This window comes from Trichomonas vaginalis, chromosome IV (genome assembly GCF_026262505.1).
Source record: "Trichomonas vaginalis G3 chromosome IV, whole genome shotgun sequence".
NCBI classification, from domain to species: domain Eukaryota; phylum Parabasalia; order Trichomonadida; family Trichomonadidae; genus Trichomonas; species Trichomonas vaginalis.
The window spans coordinates 27,738,897-27,757,030 of record NC_067206.1 but is presented as its reverse complement, the minus strand read 5'-3'; the positions used below and the strand labels follow the sequence as shown (position 1 = coordinate 27,757,030).

The 18,134-nt window shown below is 33.8% G+C and overlaps 8 protein-coding genes and 1 pseudogene across 9 annotated transcripts, besides 7 other annotated features; 5 read left to right on the top strand and 4 right to left on the bottom strand.

The window, feature by feature from the left end:
* Window positions 1-1,338: 1,338 nt before the first annotated feature.
* TVAGG3_0180390 (spectrin binding) lies at window positions 1,339-1,776 on the top strand (the record flags this gene model as incomplete). Its single annotated transcript, XM_001310063.1, has 1 exon — window positions 1,339-1,776. The coding sequence occupies one exon, from the start codon at window positions 1,339-1,341 to the stop codon at window positions 1,774-1,776; it is 438 nt and encodes a 145-aa protein (XP_001310064.1).
* A 54-nt stretch (window positions 1,777-1,830) lies between these two features.
* Window positions 1,831-2,856, top strand: TVAGG3_0180380 (ankyrin repeat, PH and SEC7 domain containing protein SECG-related family; the record flags this gene model as incomplete). The annotated part of the gene is made up of 1 exon (XM_001310064.1): window positions 1,831-2,856. The coding sequence occupies one exon, from the start codon at window positions 1,831-1,833 to the stop codon at window positions 2,854-2,856; it is 1,026 nt and encodes a 341-aa protein (XP_001310065.1).
* Window positions 2,857-3,395: 539 nt separating this feature from the next.
* TVAGG3_0180370 (spectrin binding) lies at window positions 3,396-3,833 on the top strand (the record flags this gene model as incomplete). The annotated part of the gene is made up of 1 exon (XM_001310065.1): window positions 3,396-3,833. One exon carries the CDS (start codon window positions 3,396-3,398, stop codon window positions 3,831-3,833), a length of 438 nt encoding a protein of 145 aa, XP_001310066.1.
* Window positions 3,834-4,514: 681 nt separating this feature from the next.
* Window positions 4,515-4,712: a mobile genetic element.
* Window positions 4,681-4,713: a mobile genetic element.
* Window position 4,713, bottom strand: a terminal%2Cinverted (terminal inverted repeat of tvBac_53III transposon ID:TVAGG3_0180350).
* Window positions 4,714-4,944: 231 nt separating this feature from the next.
* On the bottom strand, window positions 4,945-7,084 carry TVAGG3_0180340 (RNI-like family; the record flags this gene model as incomplete). The annotated part of the gene is made up of 1 exon (XM_001310067.1): window positions 4,946-7,078. The coding sequence occupies one exon, from the start codon at window positions 7,076-7,078 to the stop codon at window positions 4,946-4,948; it is 2,133 nt and encodes a 710-aa protein (XP_001310068.1).
* A 43-nt stretch (window positions 7,085-7,127) lies between these two features.
* On the top strand, window positions 7,128-7,990 carry TVAGG3_0180330 (acetylation-dependent protein binding; the record flags this gene model as incomplete). The annotated part of the gene is made up of 1 exon (XM_001310068.1): window positions 7,134-7,979. The coding sequence occupies one exon, from the start codon at window positions 7,134-7,136 to the stop codon at window positions 7,977-7,979; it is 846 nt and encodes a 281-aa protein (XP_001310069.1).
* A 429-nt stretch (window positions 7,991-8,419) lies between these two features.
* Window positions 8,420-9,372, bottom strand: TVAGG3_0180320 (metallopeptidase protein; the record flags this gene model as incomplete). Its single annotated transcript, XM_001310069.1, has 1 exon — window positions 8,422-9,339. The coding sequence occupies one exon, from the start codon at window positions 9,337-9,339 to the stop codon at window positions 8,422-8,424; it is 918 nt and encodes a 305-aa protein (XP_001310070.1).
* Window positions 9,373-9,780: 408 nt separating this feature from the next.
* Window positions 9,781-10,000: a mobile genetic element.
* Window positions 9,970-10,000: a terminal%2Cinverted (terminal inverted repeat of tvBac_53III transposon ID:TVAGG3_0180310).
* A 57-nt stretch (window positions 10,001-10,057) lies between these two features.
* On the bottom strand, window positions 10,058-12,682 carry TVAGG3_0180300 (spectrin binding; the record flags this gene model as incomplete). Its single annotated transcript, XM_001310070.2, has 1 exon — window positions 10,127-12,682. The coding sequence occupies one exon, from the start codon at window positions 12,680-12,682 to the stop codon at window positions 10,127-10,129; it is 2,556 nt and encodes an 851-aa protein (XP_001310071.1).
* A 182-nt stretch (window positions 12,683-12,864) lies between these two features.
* On the bottom strand, window positions 12,865-13,278 carry TVAGG3_0180290 (protein ubiquitination; the record flags this gene model as incomplete). The annotated part of the gene is made up of 1 exon (XM_001310071.1): window positions 12,865-13,278. One exon carries the CDS (start codon window positions 13,276-13,278, stop codon window positions 12,865-12,867), a length of 414 nt encoding a protein of 137 aa, XP_001310072.1.
* A 293-nt stretch (window positions 13,279-13,571) lies between these two features.
* Window positions 13,572-13,671: a terminal%2Cinverted (terminal inverted repeat of Maverick-3 transposon ID:TVAGG3_0180090).
* Window positions 13,572-18,134: part of a mobile genetic element that runs on past the window's edge.
* Window positions 15,033-16,993, top strand: TVAGG3_0180280 (annotated as a pseudogene). Its single transcript has one exon. A coding segment is annotated over exon 1 (1,961 nt).

Here is an 18,134-nt window from a genome sequence, read left to right as displayed (position 1 = left end):
GAATCTAATTTATTGTAGAATAAATATCCGCAAAGTCTTCGAAGCGCCGATAGAATTAATTGACAAGGCTGTAATGCACCAGTGTGTTATAACAGATCGATTTTTAGTGAAATTTAATAAAATAATTATGATGATAAATTTGATATTCAGAGACGGCGCTACGCGCCTTTTAGCATTCTGGGCATGTAAGTGCCCAGAATGCAAGCTTGAGAAATTTGAAACTTCGTTTCAAATTTCTGCCTTGCTGTTATGCAACAAGATTGTTTGAACAAAAATTTTTGAAATTGAGAATAAAAATAATATCTTGATTTTTTGTGATATATGAATTTTTTTGAAGATATTAGAGATTGAAGTCTCAATTTATAAAAATTTTTTAAATTGAGAGGAATTTTAATGATATTATTTTATTTGATATTTGGAGTTTTTAGAAGATTTTATAGATGTCAGTCTCAATTTAAAAATTTTTATAAAAAATAATCGTAAAATAATCGTTTTTGTTGAAATCCTTTTCATTTCGGGAAATTGAAGTTAAATATCAATGAGATAGTCTATGTTTATGCTAAATCAAATCATTAAAATGCGCTTTGATGACTTTTTCTAACCGCAAATTGTCACTTTTTGGTGTTTTAAAATTATTATATATCCTATATGCATCTAAGATATCAATTAATATTTAAATACCAAAATCGATTTTTGAAAGAATCAAATTTATCACATCTCATCGTTGTTCCGAATTAATATTTTATTTATAATGTACATACCATCACAATTATATTTATCATATTAAAATTCAAAAATAATTTTTGAGTTTCAGATCTCCCTAATTTCCCATATAAATCCATGTTTATTTTATTAAAAATATGTTAGTAAAATAATTATAATTCAAAAGCCGCGATCGGGGTAACTATTTTGTATATATATAGAACCCATTCATGTCTCTCGCTCTGTCACTTTTCGGCGCCACGTCGCTTCGCTCGTGGCGCCGAAAAGTGACAGAGCGAGAGACATGATGGGAAATTATGACCGGTTTGTCACCTTTGATACTTTGATGGCCTGCAAGTAAAAGTTTAACAAAGAGATTCCTAAGTCGAATTTAACCAAATTTTTGATCAGATATAATTCTAAATTTTCATATTACGAAAAAATAAATTTCTAGCGTATATTTGAAGTGTCACATTTCTCTTATATTTATAAATTTGGTAAAAATAATTAAATAGAATTTTGACTAATTTATCTGGTAAACAAATTTGAGAGCTTTTGCAAACTGGAAAAAATTTCATTGGAAAAAAATTTTGAGAATTTGGCGTTTGTCATTTTTTTCCTCTGTCTCCAAGATAAATGAGCGCTGATACTAGCCAAACGAATGAATACATTGTATCGAACATCAGGGAATATATGCAAAAGGGCAATTTTTTCGATCTATTTCAAGGAAGAAATGTCAATGAAATCTTCGAAGCAGGATATCTCAAAATTGAAGACTATATCGATCTCATTGAACAAGCTGCGAATAGCAAGAATGCTTATGAATCAATTTTCTATTTACTTAATGCAAACGTTACAATAAATAGTATTCATGATGCAAATTTAATTTCCAAAGCATATGCTCAACATTGTAATCTGAAAATTTTCAATTTCCTCAGCAATACATTAGATCAATCAGAAGAAAATGTAAGGGAAATCCCATTACCAATAGAACAAAACGAACAACAGAAAGCTCAAATATTAGATCGTGAAGAGAAGATATTTGCACACAAATTTCCAACAAAAATCGAATGATATGTTAATTCAAATGATTTCAATTATATCTATCAGTTTCTCGAAGAACTTTCAATGAAAAAAGATCAAAAATATATTTTAATTGCAGCACAGAGGGGGCTTTGCATAAGAAAGGATGAAAATGGAAATTCGCCACTTCACAGGGCCTGTCAGAATGGTAATTTAAAACTTGTTCAATCACTTGTTCAGATTGGAATCAATCCTAATGTTAGAAATAATAATGATGATGTACCTCTTAAAATAGCATCTGAATGTGGTCATCTTGAAATTGTACAATATCTTATTACAATGGGAGCTAACAAAGATTCATCAGACAAATATGGACGCAATCCACTAATTGCAGCATCTATAAATGGTCATCTTGAAATTGTTAAATACCTCATTTCGATAGGTGCTAACAAAGATGCACAAGACAAAAATGGATGCACTCCACTAATTGCAGCATCTGAATTTGATAAGATCGATATTGTAAAATATCTCATTTCGATTGGTGCTAACAAAGATTTGTCAGACAAAAATGGATACACTCCACTAACTATTGCATCTGCTAATAGTCATCTTGAAATTGTTAAATATCTCATTTCAATTGGAACTAACAAAGATGCAAAAAATGCAAATGGGGCAACAGCTCTACTCTGTGCAATTGATTATAATAATCTTGAAATTGCAAAATATTTAATATCAAAGGGAGCAAATAAAGAAGTTAGAGATATTGAAGGTAGAACACTTCTTATTTATGCTTCAATTAAAAATTACTATAAAATAGTTGAATATCTAATTTCCATTGGAGTCAATATCGATGAAATGGCTGACAATTCCGATACTCCACTATTGTGTGCATCACAAATAGGTGGAACAGAATCAGTTAACATACTTCTCGCTGCTGGTGCAAATAAAGAAGCAAAAGACATTGGTGGAAATACACCACTTCTTAAAGCCTCATCGAACGGCCATCTTGAAGTTGTTAAACTCCTTGTTTCTGCTGGAGCAAACAAAGATGCTCGACAATCCCTCGGTTATAATGCCCGAGATTTGGCTGAAATGAATGATCACAGGGATATTGTTGAATTTCTTGATTGAAGCACATTTGGAAAATAATTGTCAAATTCATGAATCGAATTTTATTCCAATTGTATCTGATCTTTGGATTGTCAAATGTCAAATTTGCTTGATTTTTAAACTAAACACATAATTTCAACATATAAAAGAAGAAATGAAAAAATGATTTTACATACTCATTTTACTTGAAGAAATAAAATTCTTCGCATGTAAATCTTTCTATTCACTCAAATTTTGAGAGACAGACTCGAATAATATGAATTCAAGTTTATTTTCAACATTTATGATAAACCACATAGAGATAACTGTTTTAAAACTTGTTATCCTAAAAAATGCATAACTTATACATATATATCTAAAATAATTGAACTTCATATCATTCAATTTTCTAAGGTTGATATCATAATAAATTAATAATACGAATATAAATCTTTCTTTATATTTTAGGCAGTGCTTCTTTGACTATTACTGTTAATACGACATTTTACAGTTTTTGACTTATTTCAAGCAAACTTTGAGAATTTGGCGTTTGTCATTTTTTTCCTCTGTCTCCAAGATAAATGAGCGCTGATACTAGCCAAACGAATGAATACATTGTATCGAACATCAGGGAATATATGCAAAAGGGCAATTTTTTCGATCTATTTCAAGGAAGAAATGTCAATGAAATCTTCGAAGCAGGATATCTCAAAATTGAAGACTATATCGATCTCATTGAACAAGCTGCGAATAGCAAGAATGCTTATGAATCAATTTTCTATTTACTTAATGCAAACGTTACAATAAATAGTATTCATGATGCAAATTTAATTTCCAAAGCATATGCTCAACATTGTAATCTGAAAATTTTCAATTTCCTCAGCAATACATTAGATCAATCAGAAGAAAATGTAAGGGAAATCCCATTACCAATAGAACAAAACGAACAACAGAAAGCTCAAATATTAGATCGTGAAGAGAAGATATTTGCACACAAATTTCCAACAAAAATCGAATGATATGTTAATTCAAATGATTTCAATTATATCTATCAGTTTCTCGAAGAACTTTCAATGAAAAAAGATCAAAAATATATTTTAATTGCAGCACAGAGGGGGCTTTGCATAAGAAAGGATGAAAATGGAAATTCGCCACTTCACAGGGCCTGTCAGAATGGTAATTTAAAACTTGTTCAATCACTTGTTCAGATTGGAATCAATCCTAATGATAGAAATAATTTTAATTATACACCGCTTTTGCTAGCATCATATAATGGCCATCTTGAAATAGTGCAATATCTTCTTTCTAAAGGATCGTTGATCGAAGCTCAAACTGATGCCGGAATGACTCCTTTAAAACTTGCCTCAAGCAAAGGACACATCGTTATTGTAAAATGCCTTATTACAAGTGGAGCTAATAAAGAAGCATCAGACAATAGTGGATCCACTTCTCTCATGTTTGCATCAGTCAATAGCCATCTTGAAGTAGTAAAATATCATATTTCGATAGGAGTTAATAAGGATGCGACAGCTAAAAATGGAATCACCCCACTTATGGCTGCATCTCAAACGGGCCACCTTGAAATTGCAAAATAACTTGTTTCAGTTGGAGCTAAAATAGAAACTGAAGATAATAATAAATCAACTGCTTTAATTCGAGCTTCTGCTAAAAACCATCTTGAGATACTAACATCTCTCCTATAAGGGTGCGCTTCCCACTTTCTGATATTCTCTCAATTTTTTTGACATCCTAGTTTTTTATCCAATTTTTCTAAGGTAAAAAGAAGTTATTTTAAATCACTACTTAGTACCTTATATTACTGTTATACTTTTTTGCAATCACAATAAAGATATATTGATATTATGGGAGCATGTCAGAAAGTGGTAAGTGCACCCTTAACAGAGAGCAGATATAAATGTTGCCAAAGTTGAAAAATTTCTTCATTAAACAACTATAAAAAAATTCTCGGATTATTTTTAAGATTGATTATATATGTGCAATTCCATTTATTGTTACTCTTTTATCAGTTCCTCCTTAAACATGTTAAATCATTTTATGAAAATAAATCTTTCTTTAACTAACAAAAAAATAAATTATCATTAAAAATAAATCAAATGATGTATGTAATATATTACATTGCATTCTCAACAGCATTTCGTTCGTCTTCAATTACCTTGTTAAGGATTATTTCTATTCGCTCTATCTGTGTGTAAGGGCGGCGTCTGCTCTTTAGAATTGCCAATTCTTTCGCAGGAATCGCTGTTTCATCAAGTCCAAGGGAGTTCAAGTCTTGATAAGGGAAATCATTTGCAACAATCGATGGCATGTTTGCGATTGTTCTCCAGAACTCAATTAGAGGAACAGTTCCATCTGTTGTTGGTGTTGGTGACGATCCATCGCAAGATATCTCTTCCAAGTGTTTGAAAAGAGGGATTCTTTTCATTAAGTTTATCATTCCTTTGTTTCCAATTCCGCAATTCTTTATACAAATGCGTTTGATTGTTTCTTGGAAAGCCAAGTATCTGAAAAGGAGATCAGACAGTTCTTCACCGAGATGCAATGTGAAATCTATTCCTGTTATCCTTGCTTGCTGAAGAATAGACACGATACATCTTGTGAAAACAGTTGGATCCGGACATGTAACATTTTCAAGAGAAATTTGTGTCAATGATTTTTGTGTCCTGATAAATCTTGATATCTCTTGAATACCAACAACAGGAACATACAAATCAGAAATGTTCAGTTCAAGGAGATTGGATCTGATATGTTTGTGCTGTTCTCGTTCACTTTCATCCATATAAACCTTAAAAATTTCAAATTCTGATTCAGTAATTTTCAATTTTGCGGCGTTCAAAATGAAAGAATATTTAACTTGTTCGCGGCAAATAGCGAGCATGAATGTAGTGAATGAGTCTCCAATGAATTCACTCTCACTGATATCGAGAACAACGAGACCAGCAGGAAGTTGCAAATTCTTATCAATCGGTTGAGTAAAAGATAGTTTTTGCAATTTCAAAGATCTCATGAGAGGTCTTGTCCTGCAGATAGCGTTGAAGAGCTTGCTGCCCTCGATATTCACGTGCCTGATAACAAGAGTGTTCAACGGCATGTCCATGATTAAAGAAGTAAAAGTGTCAAATGGGAAATTTCGGAATCTCAAATCAACAAGTCTCAAAGTGTCTGTTCTGAAGGACATCGGAGAAGCTTTGATGGTATTGAAGATTTGCTCGGAGTCCTTCTCATTGTAGGACCTTCTTGCAATGGCAATTTCGTTTGGTGGCTCTGCAAAATTATTTGTCGAAATCAGATATGAGCAAATTGTATCACAACAGCAGTTTACGAAGTGCCATCGGCCAACAATGGTCCTGGATCCGTCAAATGCGAACTTTGGCTTGATGTTGGGGGAGTAATTGACAAATACAACTAATTTGACGGAAACTGAGCTTTTCATGAGCCTGTTCAAGAAGGATTCCATGCCATCGAATGCACAGTTCTTGAATACAACTGTATCAATGAGAGATTCGTTTCCTACGGCTGTTCCAAAAGATCCGGCGTAATATGATGGAGAAAACTTCCTTCCTAAGCATAAAACGTTTTCTCCGTTCCATTTGTACCTTAAATATCCTGCTACAGCAAGATTTCTGCCCCAGGGCATCTCATAATGAGAATATGCAATTGCTTTTTTGTATAAACTGTTTTTTGGAGCTTTTGTTAAAGGTTGTAACTGTATACCATCTTGCATTTCAAATGTTGGGAGCTGTAATGACTGAATTCCGTAATATAATTCAGAAAGAATTCTATGTAGCAAAATACAGAAATTTTCAGTACCTTTGAATTCAAGACTAAGTCTTCTTTCTTCGTAATGCTCTTCTGGAATAATGACTGGATTTTCTTCGTTATTTAACAAAGGAACTTCTTCTAGATCTACTTGAGGCTCGTTTGTTTGCTTTGGAGTATCTATTATGCTTTGGTATGTTAAAATTACACGATTTGATAATTGTTGTACTTTTGAAAATTTAAATAAATGATGATGTCCACGAAGAACATATCCTCTAAGGAGCTTATCTCTAAATATGTATAAGGCTCCTCTTGTAAGCATCATGATACCTGATTTCTCCATTGACGACTTTGAATCTCTATAAATACACCTAGAAAGCCAAAGAGGCCTTTCATTTCTGCCCCATGTATGGCTAGCAAAAAGACGAGATTTTTCACCTTTCCAAGAAAGATAAATCATGCTTGTTGGTATATCTTCATCAGTCATTTTAAAATTTCACACTGAAAAAGTGACAAATTCTTTAAGTTTTTTTATAAAAAAAATGAAAATGACTGATTATCAACGATGGCGCTGTATGAAAGCGCTTAATAAATTGTTCGAATTCTCTATTTCAGACATGTTTTCGGAGCCTGTCGATCCAATTGCTGATGGATGCCCTGATTATTTTGAAAAAATCGAGTATCCAATAGATCTTGGAACAATCAAAAAGAAACTCATAAATGATGAATACAAGTCAACAGATGAATTCAAATACGAAGTAAATTTAGTTTGGGATAACTCCTATCGATATAATGGTAAACAAGCCATTGTTTCATTACTAGCAAAACAATTATCTGTTGTTTTCAACAAAGAAGCTGAATTCTTTTCAGGAAACGATATTCTTGATTGGAAACGAGAATGTGAAGCTTTAGAAGAAGCTGTTGGCCTAAGGAATGCAAACCAAAAGCAAGTTGCTATTCCGCCACCTCCACAGCCTGTTGAAAGAAAGCCAAATCCACCAAGAATTAAGCGACAAATGTCAGCACCAATCAAGGAGATTCCAAGTCCTGTAAAACCGCAAAGATCTCGCTCCAATAAGAAGTCCCATGCACATGCTGAGCCTGTAGTTGAACAGCCTGTTATTGAAGAAAGAAAGATCGAATACCCAACACTCCCACCATATGAAAAGGAGCCTCTAACTGATGAGCAAAAAGAATTACTTGCAAAAGATATCAACTCTTTAACAAATCAAGATTATATCGACCAAATTATACAATTCATTCGAACTCAAAAGCCTGAGATGGTTGTCGATGATGCAATAGAATCGAATATTACTAACCTAGAAGATCCTCATATTATTCATCTCCGCTCAATTGTAAGTGATATGATGCAACATATTGCTGCTTAGATATTATAAAATGTTTGTTTTCTTAATATTTTTTTATAATCTCCATGCGTGATTTTTTTCCAAATTGATACAAAAAAATTAATAAATGCAGAATCTCTCATTGTAGATCAATAGCTCTGTGTTAAGTACTAAGATAGGCTGACTTGTGTATTTACAGTTATTATTGAAATCGAAATCTTAATCACATCAATAATATCGATTGAGAATAGCATTTTTGATAAGGTCTAAGGATATAACTTATAGGAAATAACGATTAACGTCTCTAATTTTCATAATATTATCATCTAATTTTGGAAATTTTCGAATAAAGCCTTTTTATTTTACAAAATTACAAAATTGATGAGCCCATTACGCCTTTGAGCCTTCATAAATTGTCAGATTCTAGTAAATATTAAAAAAAAAACTTAAATTTAAGATAAAGATACATTATTTTTTACAATTTTTAAAACGCTGTTCCATCTATAGACAAGCGAATAAGTTGTGAAGCCTCTTTCTCAGAAATCTCTTCAGCATTCTCCTTAATATATTGTTTTGGATCGACTTTGCCGACGTGTCTAGTTTCGTACTCGGAAGATGTAAGGGATTCTTCCTCGATGATAGAATGTCTGTAATTATCGACGCAATCGGTCATTCTCTTTATCTTTGTAAGTTCTTGTTTTTCACGAGAAACAAAACTTGGAAGATCGAATCCTGCAACCCAAGTTGGTCTATTTAATGACATGAGCATCTGTTGTTCGAATGTATTCATTTTGTATGCAACTGGAAGTTGGTAATAAAGTTTGTTTAGACCGCGAACAAGGGCCTTGATAGATGGCTTTTCAAGGGATCCTATGAATGATGTAGTTTCGCGTGGTTCTGTATTTGGCTGGAAGGTCATTTGATTTTGTGGGATGCAGCGGAAGGCTCCGATAATTACCTTGCCGCGAACGGATTGTACTGGATCAACGACAACAGCGATACACCTGGGGTTGATTTTTTCCCAGTAAAGTTGTTGGTTGATATCGACATTTGAAAGCCAGACGCCAAATCCGGGGTGAGAATGGTACCAGCCAATAACATCCTCTTGTCTACCAACGGATTTAAGCATTTTTGTCATACTTATTTGATAAACTTCATCAATTGCTTCAACAGCAGTGCCTGTTCCTGTTGATGGAACAGGGAATACATCAACAACATGAACTGTATAGTCATCAATGAAGCGTCCAAGCATTAAACCGCAGACTTCAAGTGGGATTCCAGATTTTCCATGTTTGAGCATTTTAAGCAATGCCATTCCGCTAACATAAACTGTTTCTGATGTATCAAAGTGGGCTGGCTGAGTTCTCATGCCTTCCATAGCGAAAGTATCATGATCGAACATTAAATTTTTTTACTTTCTAAAAAATTTTTTTTCTAAGCGAACTATTATAATGTGATGGGAAAAGTGACAAAAAATAGAGTGTTTACAATTAGGTTCCACCTTGTCGAATAATATATTTATACTATTTGGAACTAATAATCATTATTTCTTAAGGTTTTCATGAAATATTCAATCAAAATCTCAAGTCTAAATTAAGTCCATGGAACGAGTAAGATAAATTATTCATATATTAGCATAATGCTGGTTATTTGTTATCATATTTCAAATGAAACAATAATAAATTAATGTAATTGAATTGAGATCCAGTTAAAAAGCTTATTTTGTCCCCATATTCATATCTTGCATAAAGGACCTTTTAAAAATAGTCTTTCATCATATTAATATCATACAAAATACAAGAGAAACAGAGCTTTATTTATCATTAAAAAATGTTTGAGGAATTAAGGCTGCACTTACCACTTTCTGACATGCTCTTATAATATCAACATATCTTTATTTTAATAACAAAAAAGTATAACAGTCATATGAGGTACTAGGTAATGAATTATAATAACTTTTCATCGATCAAAAATTTTAACTTTATATCATAGAAAATTAGGATATAAAGCATATGTGTCAAAAAAATTGAGCGAATGTCAGAAAGTGGTAAGTGCAACTTTAAATATGAGTTATCTTATGAATGATTCTGCTTCCCACGTATATTGAAAAAAAAAGTCAATTTCCATATAATATATAAATTTTATATAAAACGAATGATAATACATTTCCGATGATTGGATTACTTGGATTACACAGAAAGTAGATATTTTTTAACATTGTCTTTTGCGCATTCAAGTGCAGTAGTTCCATAATTGCTCTTTGCCTCCTTATTAACTCCTACAGAGACAAGATATTTGACAATGTCAAGAAAACCACTCTCTGCTGATATAATGAGTGGAGTTTTTCCATCATTATCAGTTGCTTCTTTATTGGCTCCAACTGATATAAGGTATTTAACAACATCAAGACTGCCACTAAGACATGAACTTATGAGTGGAGTATATCCATACATATTCTTTGCTTCTTTTTTAGCACCAACGGAGACAAGATATTGAACTGTAGGGAGATGGCTGCCAGCTGCTGCAGCAATGAGTGGAGTATTGTCATTATTATTCTTTGTTTCTATGTTTGCTCCGACAGCGATAAGGAACTTTACAACTTCAAGTTGGCCACGAGATGCCGCGAAAATGATTGATTCCCATCCGTAGCCATCCTTTGCATCTATTTTAGCTCCAGCAGAAACAAGGTATGTAGCAACTTCAAGTTGGCCGCAATATGATGCACGCATGAGTGGAGTATATTTATAATAACTTCTTGTTTCTTTATCAGCGCCGCCTAAAACAAGACCTTTGACAAGTTTAACATTACCTTTTTCGCTTGCAATATGAAGTATATTCTTTTCATCATCCCATTTGGATGCTTTTGGAGCTGTTTTCTTCCAGAGACCGTTTTCACATGCTTTTTTCATAACCCAATGATTTTCATTTGATGAATTTTCATCAAGGAAATTATAAATACTTTCGAAATCATCGGATTTCTTAAGTTCCTCAATTTTTGCTAGGACTGCTTTGTCTTCACCAGTCTCTCCATCATTTTCATGGCTTTCCCTTCTTAATTGGGTATTTTCTTGATCAATTTGTGAGTAAACACATTCCAGGTTATGAAGTTTTTCTTCATATTCCCTAATTGATGTTTCAAGTTTACTTATTCTTGTGTAAGCGCTCTGGAGATCTGACTTTAATTTGTTGTTTTCTTCTTGAAGTTTGCTAAGTTTGCTTTGGAGTTCATCAACTTCCTCAACACTTCCAACTTCTTGGAGTTGTCTCTTTAATAAGTTGTTTTCTTCGTTATATTGATAAATCATCTTTTCTCTGGTTTGTAGATCTTTCTTTAATTTGTTGACTTCTTCAGTCATATCAATGAATTTTCTTTCTCTGTCTTGGAATGTTTCCAATAACTTCTTGTTTTCTTGGTTAAATTGGCTTTGCGTCTTCTTTAATTTGTTGTTTTCTTCTGTAATTTCTTTGATCTGTTTATCTTTGTGTTTAATCTCTCTCTTTAATTTCTTGTTTTCGTCGGAAGTTTCATTGAGTTTCTTCTCTTTTTCTTGGAGTTTCTTCTTCAATTTCTTGTCGACATCAGCGCCATCAGCATTGCTGTAATTTTCTAATTCTTTGATTTCTCTCTTTAACACATTGTTTTCTTCATTAAATTGATAGATCATCCTTTCTCTGTCTTGTAGATTTCTCTTTAATTTGTTGATTTCTTCTTGAAGCTCTACGCCATTTTGATTGCCACTTCTTTCTTGAAGTTCCTGTCTTAATTTGTTATTTTCTTCACGCAATACGTTGAGTTCTCCCTTTAATTGGTCGATGTCTTTGTGATTTTGGTTTAGCTGTGGTGGAGGAGGTGGAAGTGATGAAGATGGTGTTTGTTGTGCTTGTCGTGGTGGTGGAGGTGGTTTTATTGGTGGTGGTGGAGGCAAATATGAAGATGGTGGTGGAGGTAATGATGGTACCGTATTTCTGAGTTCGAGCTTTTCCTTTAATTGGTTGTTTTCTTCTATAATTTGTTTGAGTTTTGTTTCTTTTTCTTGAAGCTCTTTCTTTAATGATTCGATATCTACGCTCGTTTGATTGCCACTTCTTTCCTGCTTTAATTTGTTATTTTCTTCACGCAATACTTTGAGATTTTCTTCAACGTTTTGGAAATCAAATCTTAATTTTAAGTTCTCTTTCTTAACTTCCTGGTAAGATTTTTTGATATCACTGAGTTCTTCCTTTAATTGGTCGATTTCTTCGTTATTTTGGTTTAGCTGTGGAATTGGCTGCATTAATGGTGGAGGAGGAAGTGATGAGGATGGTGGAGGAGGAAATGATGAGGATGGTGGAGGTAGTGATGGTGAACGTTGATAACGAGGTTGAATTGGTGGTGGTGGAGGCAGGGATGAGGATGGTGGTGAAGGGAATGGTGGCATTGGAGGCATGGATGAGGATGGTGGTGATTGACGTGATGCTGGTAGGGGTAGTAATGGTACCATATTGTTGACTTCGAGCGTTTTCTTTAATCGGTTGTTTTCTTCTGTAAGTTGATTGAGCATTTTTTCTTTTTCTTGAAGTTCTTTCTCCAAGTTGCTGATCTCTCCGTCATTACTGCTTCTGTCTTTGAGTCTCTTATTTAATAAGTTAATTTCATCTGTCAATTGTTTCACTTTTCTTTCTTTCTCTTGATAATCAACTTTTAATTTGACGTTTTCTTGATTTAGTTGCATATAAGATCTTTGGACTTTTTGGAGTTCAGACATTAATTGGCTCGTATCTCCATTATTTGTATTGGACGGTAGTGGTGGCATAGATAAGTTTTTGATTTCTCTCTTTAATTTGCTATTTTCTTCAGTGGCTTGCAAGTAAGCTCTTTCTGTTTTTCGGAGTTCTCCTGCTAATGAATCATTTTCTCTTGTAATTTCATTGAGTTTATTTCGAAGTTCTAGGGTATCGATGTCACTTTTATTTTTTTAGCTTCAATTAATTCTTCTTGTAGTTTTTGAATCTTTTCTGTAGTATCGGATATTTCCTTCTCTGTGTTATCTAAAAAATCAACAATTCCATTGAGAACTCCGAGTTTCATGTACGTTTTGACAGATTTCAATGTTGAGATGACTTCATCCAAGTTTTTAACAGAAACGTTAGCTTTTCTTGTACAAATATATAATTCGCTTGATGTAATTGTATTGTGTGATTGCATAATAAGAGTGACGAAGTCATTCGCTGAGAATTTTAAATTTTTCAATATCTTTGGAATGTCTTCGACATCAAACAGATGAAAAAAGGTTTCTGCTTGAACATAATCGTTGATATGATCTGCAGTGTATTCATAATTTATAGTAAGACTGTCACTCATCGAAATGTGAAGTGGAAACTTTGAGTTTGAGTGATGGTCAATAATTTTGATATGATCTATTTTAAGTGCTTAGATGCTAACATTGTTCATACATTGCAACCGAAATTCCTTGAATTGTTGTTTTACACAATTTACAATTTGTGTAGCGATGATGGTTAATATATGATTGGAATGAAAAGAAACAAAATTAAGCATTAAAGCAGGAATTTCGGATATCAAATTATTGAAGTTTGAAAACTTGAATAAAGTATGTGTGATTATCTTTATGTTTCACCTTAACAAAGCGAACTAAAAAAAAAAAAAAAAAAAAAAAAAAAAAAAAAGGTAGTGAGGCTTCCAGGCACTTCGTGCCTTCTAGCCTTTGAAGTTGATGAGTATAAATGAAGTTTTTATATATACGGGTCTTCCAGGAGCTTTTCACAAATTATATATGTTTTCATGTTTTGTCATGATTTCATCGTAAATGTTTTGTCAAAACTTCATCGTAAAGACTTTGTCAAGACTTCTTCGTAAATGTTTTGTCAAGACTTCTTCTTCGTAAATGTTTTGTCAAGACTTCTTCTTCGTAAATGTTTTGTCAAGACTTCTTCGTAAATGTTTTGTCAAGACTTCTTCTTCGTAAATGTTTTGTCAAGACTTCTTCGTAAAATCAGACAAAAATAATGTTTAGGTGAAGAGGTGAGATTTCACCTGTTTTTTCACCTAATTTTTCACCTCGTGAATTTTCATGAATTTTACACCAAAAATAATGTTTAGGTGAAGAGGTGAGATTTCACCTGTTTTTTCACCTCTTTTCTCACCTCTTGAATTTTCATGAAATTTACACCAAAAATAATGTTTAGGTGAAGAGGTGAGATTTCACCTGTTTTTTCACCTAATTTTTCACCCTCTTGAATTTTCATGAAATTTACACCAAAAATATACTACTAGGGTCATTTACGAAGAAATCTCAACAAAGTCTTTACGATGAAATCTTGACAAAGTCTTTACGAAGAAATCTCAACAAAGTCTTTACGATGAAATCTTGACAAAACATAGACAAGAAAGTTCATGAGAAATTAGATGAAGAAGTCTTAACAAAGTCTTTACGAAGAAATTCATGAAAATTCAAGAGGTGAGAAATGAGGTGAAAAAAGAGGTGAAATCTCACCTCTTCACCTAAACATTATTTTTGGGTCATTTACACTCATTTACGAAGAAATCTCAACAAAGTCTTTACGAAGAAGTGTCATATAAACATCTGTCAAAAACCGCTTTTTAACTTCACTTAAAATGCCACGTAAGCTACGTAAGAATATACGTAAGAGGAAGAGAGCATTGAAACATCCAATAGTAAGACTGACACCACAACAACAGTTGCAACAACAAATGCTGAATGACCCCACTATGTTGCAACAAATGTCAAGCAATCCTATGCTTTTAAACCGAGTTGTTGGTGCACAGAGTGGAGGTTTAAGAGCGGCACTTTTAGCGAAAATGGCAGGCTATGGTGGAGCTGCAGACGGAACAGCTTATAACCCTCAAAGTCAAATGAATTTGAGTTCACTCAAAATCAAATAACAGATGTCAAAAAGTCAAACATAGACATACAGAAACAAATAAGTGAAAACGAAAAGAAACTAGAATATGACAGACACACAAAGAAACTCAATGAGTTAAACGTAGAGAAAAAGAAGAAAGAAGAACAACTGAAAGAACTAAGTACAGAGGAATATGCAAAAAAAGTGTCAGAAAAAGCAGCAGAAGTAGCAAAAATGGAACAAGATGTTATAAATTTGAAAAACCATACTACTCAATATAAAATACTGAAAGATGAAGAGATAAAACAAAAAGCCCTGAAGACATATATGGATAGCGATGAGTATAAAAAGAAGTTGAAGCAAATGTAAAGGCAGAAAAACTTTTACAGTTGCAAAACCAAACCGTACAGTATGAAAACTTAGCACAAGAAAGTAAAAATAACGACGCGGCTATGCAAAAGGCAATGAAAAGCGCAGAATATATAAAAGCTAACAATGACTGGTTAGATGCCCAAGCCAACGCTAAAGCAGCCCAACTTATAGGGTCAATAAGGACAAAAATACAAGCGGATGAAGACAGTTCAAATGAAGCTTTAATGAATGCTGACTTTTAAGAACGCCTTCGAAGCTCTTCATAGTAAGGTGAAACAAGTGAACGACTTCTCATCTGGAAAGAAACTGAAGTCTGAAGGTTTCGACAAAGAGTTAAAGGAAGTAGCACAAAATATGACGAAAATAACAGATGCAGCAACGAGACAGGCAGTTCAAAGTGCCTATGACGCCGTTAGAGCAACTGTTGTGAAAAGTCAAGAAAAAGAGTTACAACAGACCAAAACAGACCTAGTAAATGCTTTCTTAAGAACGAAAAGTCAGGTAGGACATTACGCTGCAGATGGAACATATGTGCCAGCTGGTGGAACTTATATACCACCAAACCCTCCAAGAGAAGCACCTGCACCAGGACTACCTAGAACATTTACATCGTCACATGGACACAGACACAGGCATGCACCAAACCCAACACAACAACCAACAGTTCAAAATCCAGCACAACAGCCACCTCCACAACCAACAGTTCAAAACCCTGCACAACAACCAACAGTTCAAAACACTGCACCACAACCAACAGTTCAAAACACTGCACCACAAACAGAGCAAGGACATAAAAGAAGTAGAGAACAAGGAAACCAAGAATTCTTAAAAATGCTTAAGGAAGAGTGTGGTTTCCCAGATACTGTTGACTTTAGTGACAGATATAAAGAAGCTATTAGAAAGTTCAAGGAAGGAAATACTGACCCGAACCTATTTAGCTTTATGGTTCAGCACCAAATGGGATATAATTTCAAACCTGGAAAATACAAGCTCGCTAAGGGATATGATTTAATAGCATATCATCCAAATGACATGACTGAATTTACTCCGAGATATTTGGTGTCAGAGCTAAATGATAATTCAACTCTCTTCATGAAACGCGTAAAAAATAGAGACGGAACGAAAGAAGAAAGGCTTATGAATGCGGATGACGTAGATAGGGAAATTGTTGAAAACGGTCTCGGAATATATGAAATGCCAGCAGATGAGGTACAAGAAACTCCACAGGAAGAAGTTCAGATACAACCAGACATGGAAGAAATAGTTCAGCAACAACAGCTAGAAGAGCCTGAAGGAAACGAACAAGTCCTTCCTTTGGAAACTAACTTCACAGAACTAGATGAAGATTTGGAACAGCCGAAAAATCTTGACCCTCAACAAGAGTATGCGGAGAATATGGAATATTTCCAAGAGTCTAAAAAAAAATTCGGCTGACATAGTAGAAGAATATCGAAAAATGTTTGCCGACATACAAAAGACTCCAACACCAGATGAAAATATTCAGCATAGAATGGAAGAACTGAAAAAAAATGTACACAAATACAACAACCCTTTTTACTTACGAGCATTTAACGTTCAATCTTCGGATGAACTCGGTGAAAATAAAAGGTTAAATTTCAAGAAACATATAGAAATGAAACATTGTTTAAAGTTCATTCAGAACCTAACCAAGATGGAAACAAACCTACTTTTGTTTCTGCAGACGATGGAACTACAATGAGATGGGGTCATAAAGCTAATCCGGATAGGTGGTTCATAAACTTACAACCACAATTCCAAGAAGTTGTAGACGCAATGGAAGTGAATGGTGAACCAGATGTAGCTGGTATTTTCAGCGCGGCTTTAATGCCATTGAAAGATATGAAAGATGCAGATATTTTGAACCAGTATGAAATGAACATGGCTGATGGAAATATAACACCTGACGTTCTAGAACATTTATCTCAAAGAACTACACAGAACCATAGAGATGGTATATTTGGTGAAGAGTTTAGAAAGAAAGTTATGGACAGCGAAGGAAGAGAACCTATTGTACATGACCTTGCAAACGAAAGTTTACAAAATGTCATAAAAACTTACTTTGCAGACAATGAACCGAGAAGGGATGAATATTTAAGAAAAACTCAAATGGACAGTACCAAATGAAATGTTAGTATTGAAAAACATGTTCCTTGACAAAATAAAACCAACTACAGAAATAAACGACGCAAGACTGAAAGATTGGGTAAAAGCTTTCCCATTCACAAAGATATAGTTGGTAACATGGAAAGAAAACCAGAATGGCTACAAAAACATATATTTGGAAACGAGCATATTCCATATGGACAGGCACTGTTTGAAGAGCTTGAACCGGAAACTCAGGAAAGAGTCATGCAAACAATACGCGAAGACTCAAATACAGACTATGACAACTCTTTCTAGGATATAGGTTACCTGAGATGGGCGACCAGAGCCCAAAGGCAAAAAGGGCATGGAAAATTTGCAACATACTAGATGAACATAATGCAAAGATGCAACAACTTCAAGCAGAGGGCAATGAAGGAAAAAGAAGAGTTAAAAACTCAGTCAGGAAGAAGTAAAGCTTGGTCCACGTGGGTTCTATTATGACATATAAATCCAACTATTCTATATTTTTACTCATATGAAATGTACGCCGCTCAGAATAAACGCCAACAGTTTTTGGATGCTATGAATGGAAATGTTTCCGAATGGTATAACGAATGCGACAATGCCATTAGAAGGTCAGAAATAGTTCCTGGAACTTACGAATATACAACTGCTGTTTCTTATGGAAACGTAGGTGAGTTTGGAGAAGGTTCTTCAACAACAGTAGATATTGCTTGCGACAGGTTTCATATTATTTCTATTGACAACTCATTCTTATACGTGGAACAAGACATTGAAATAAAACCTTCTGCCAAGTTGTCTGACAAGAAAGGTTGCAATGGAATTTTCTATGTCGGA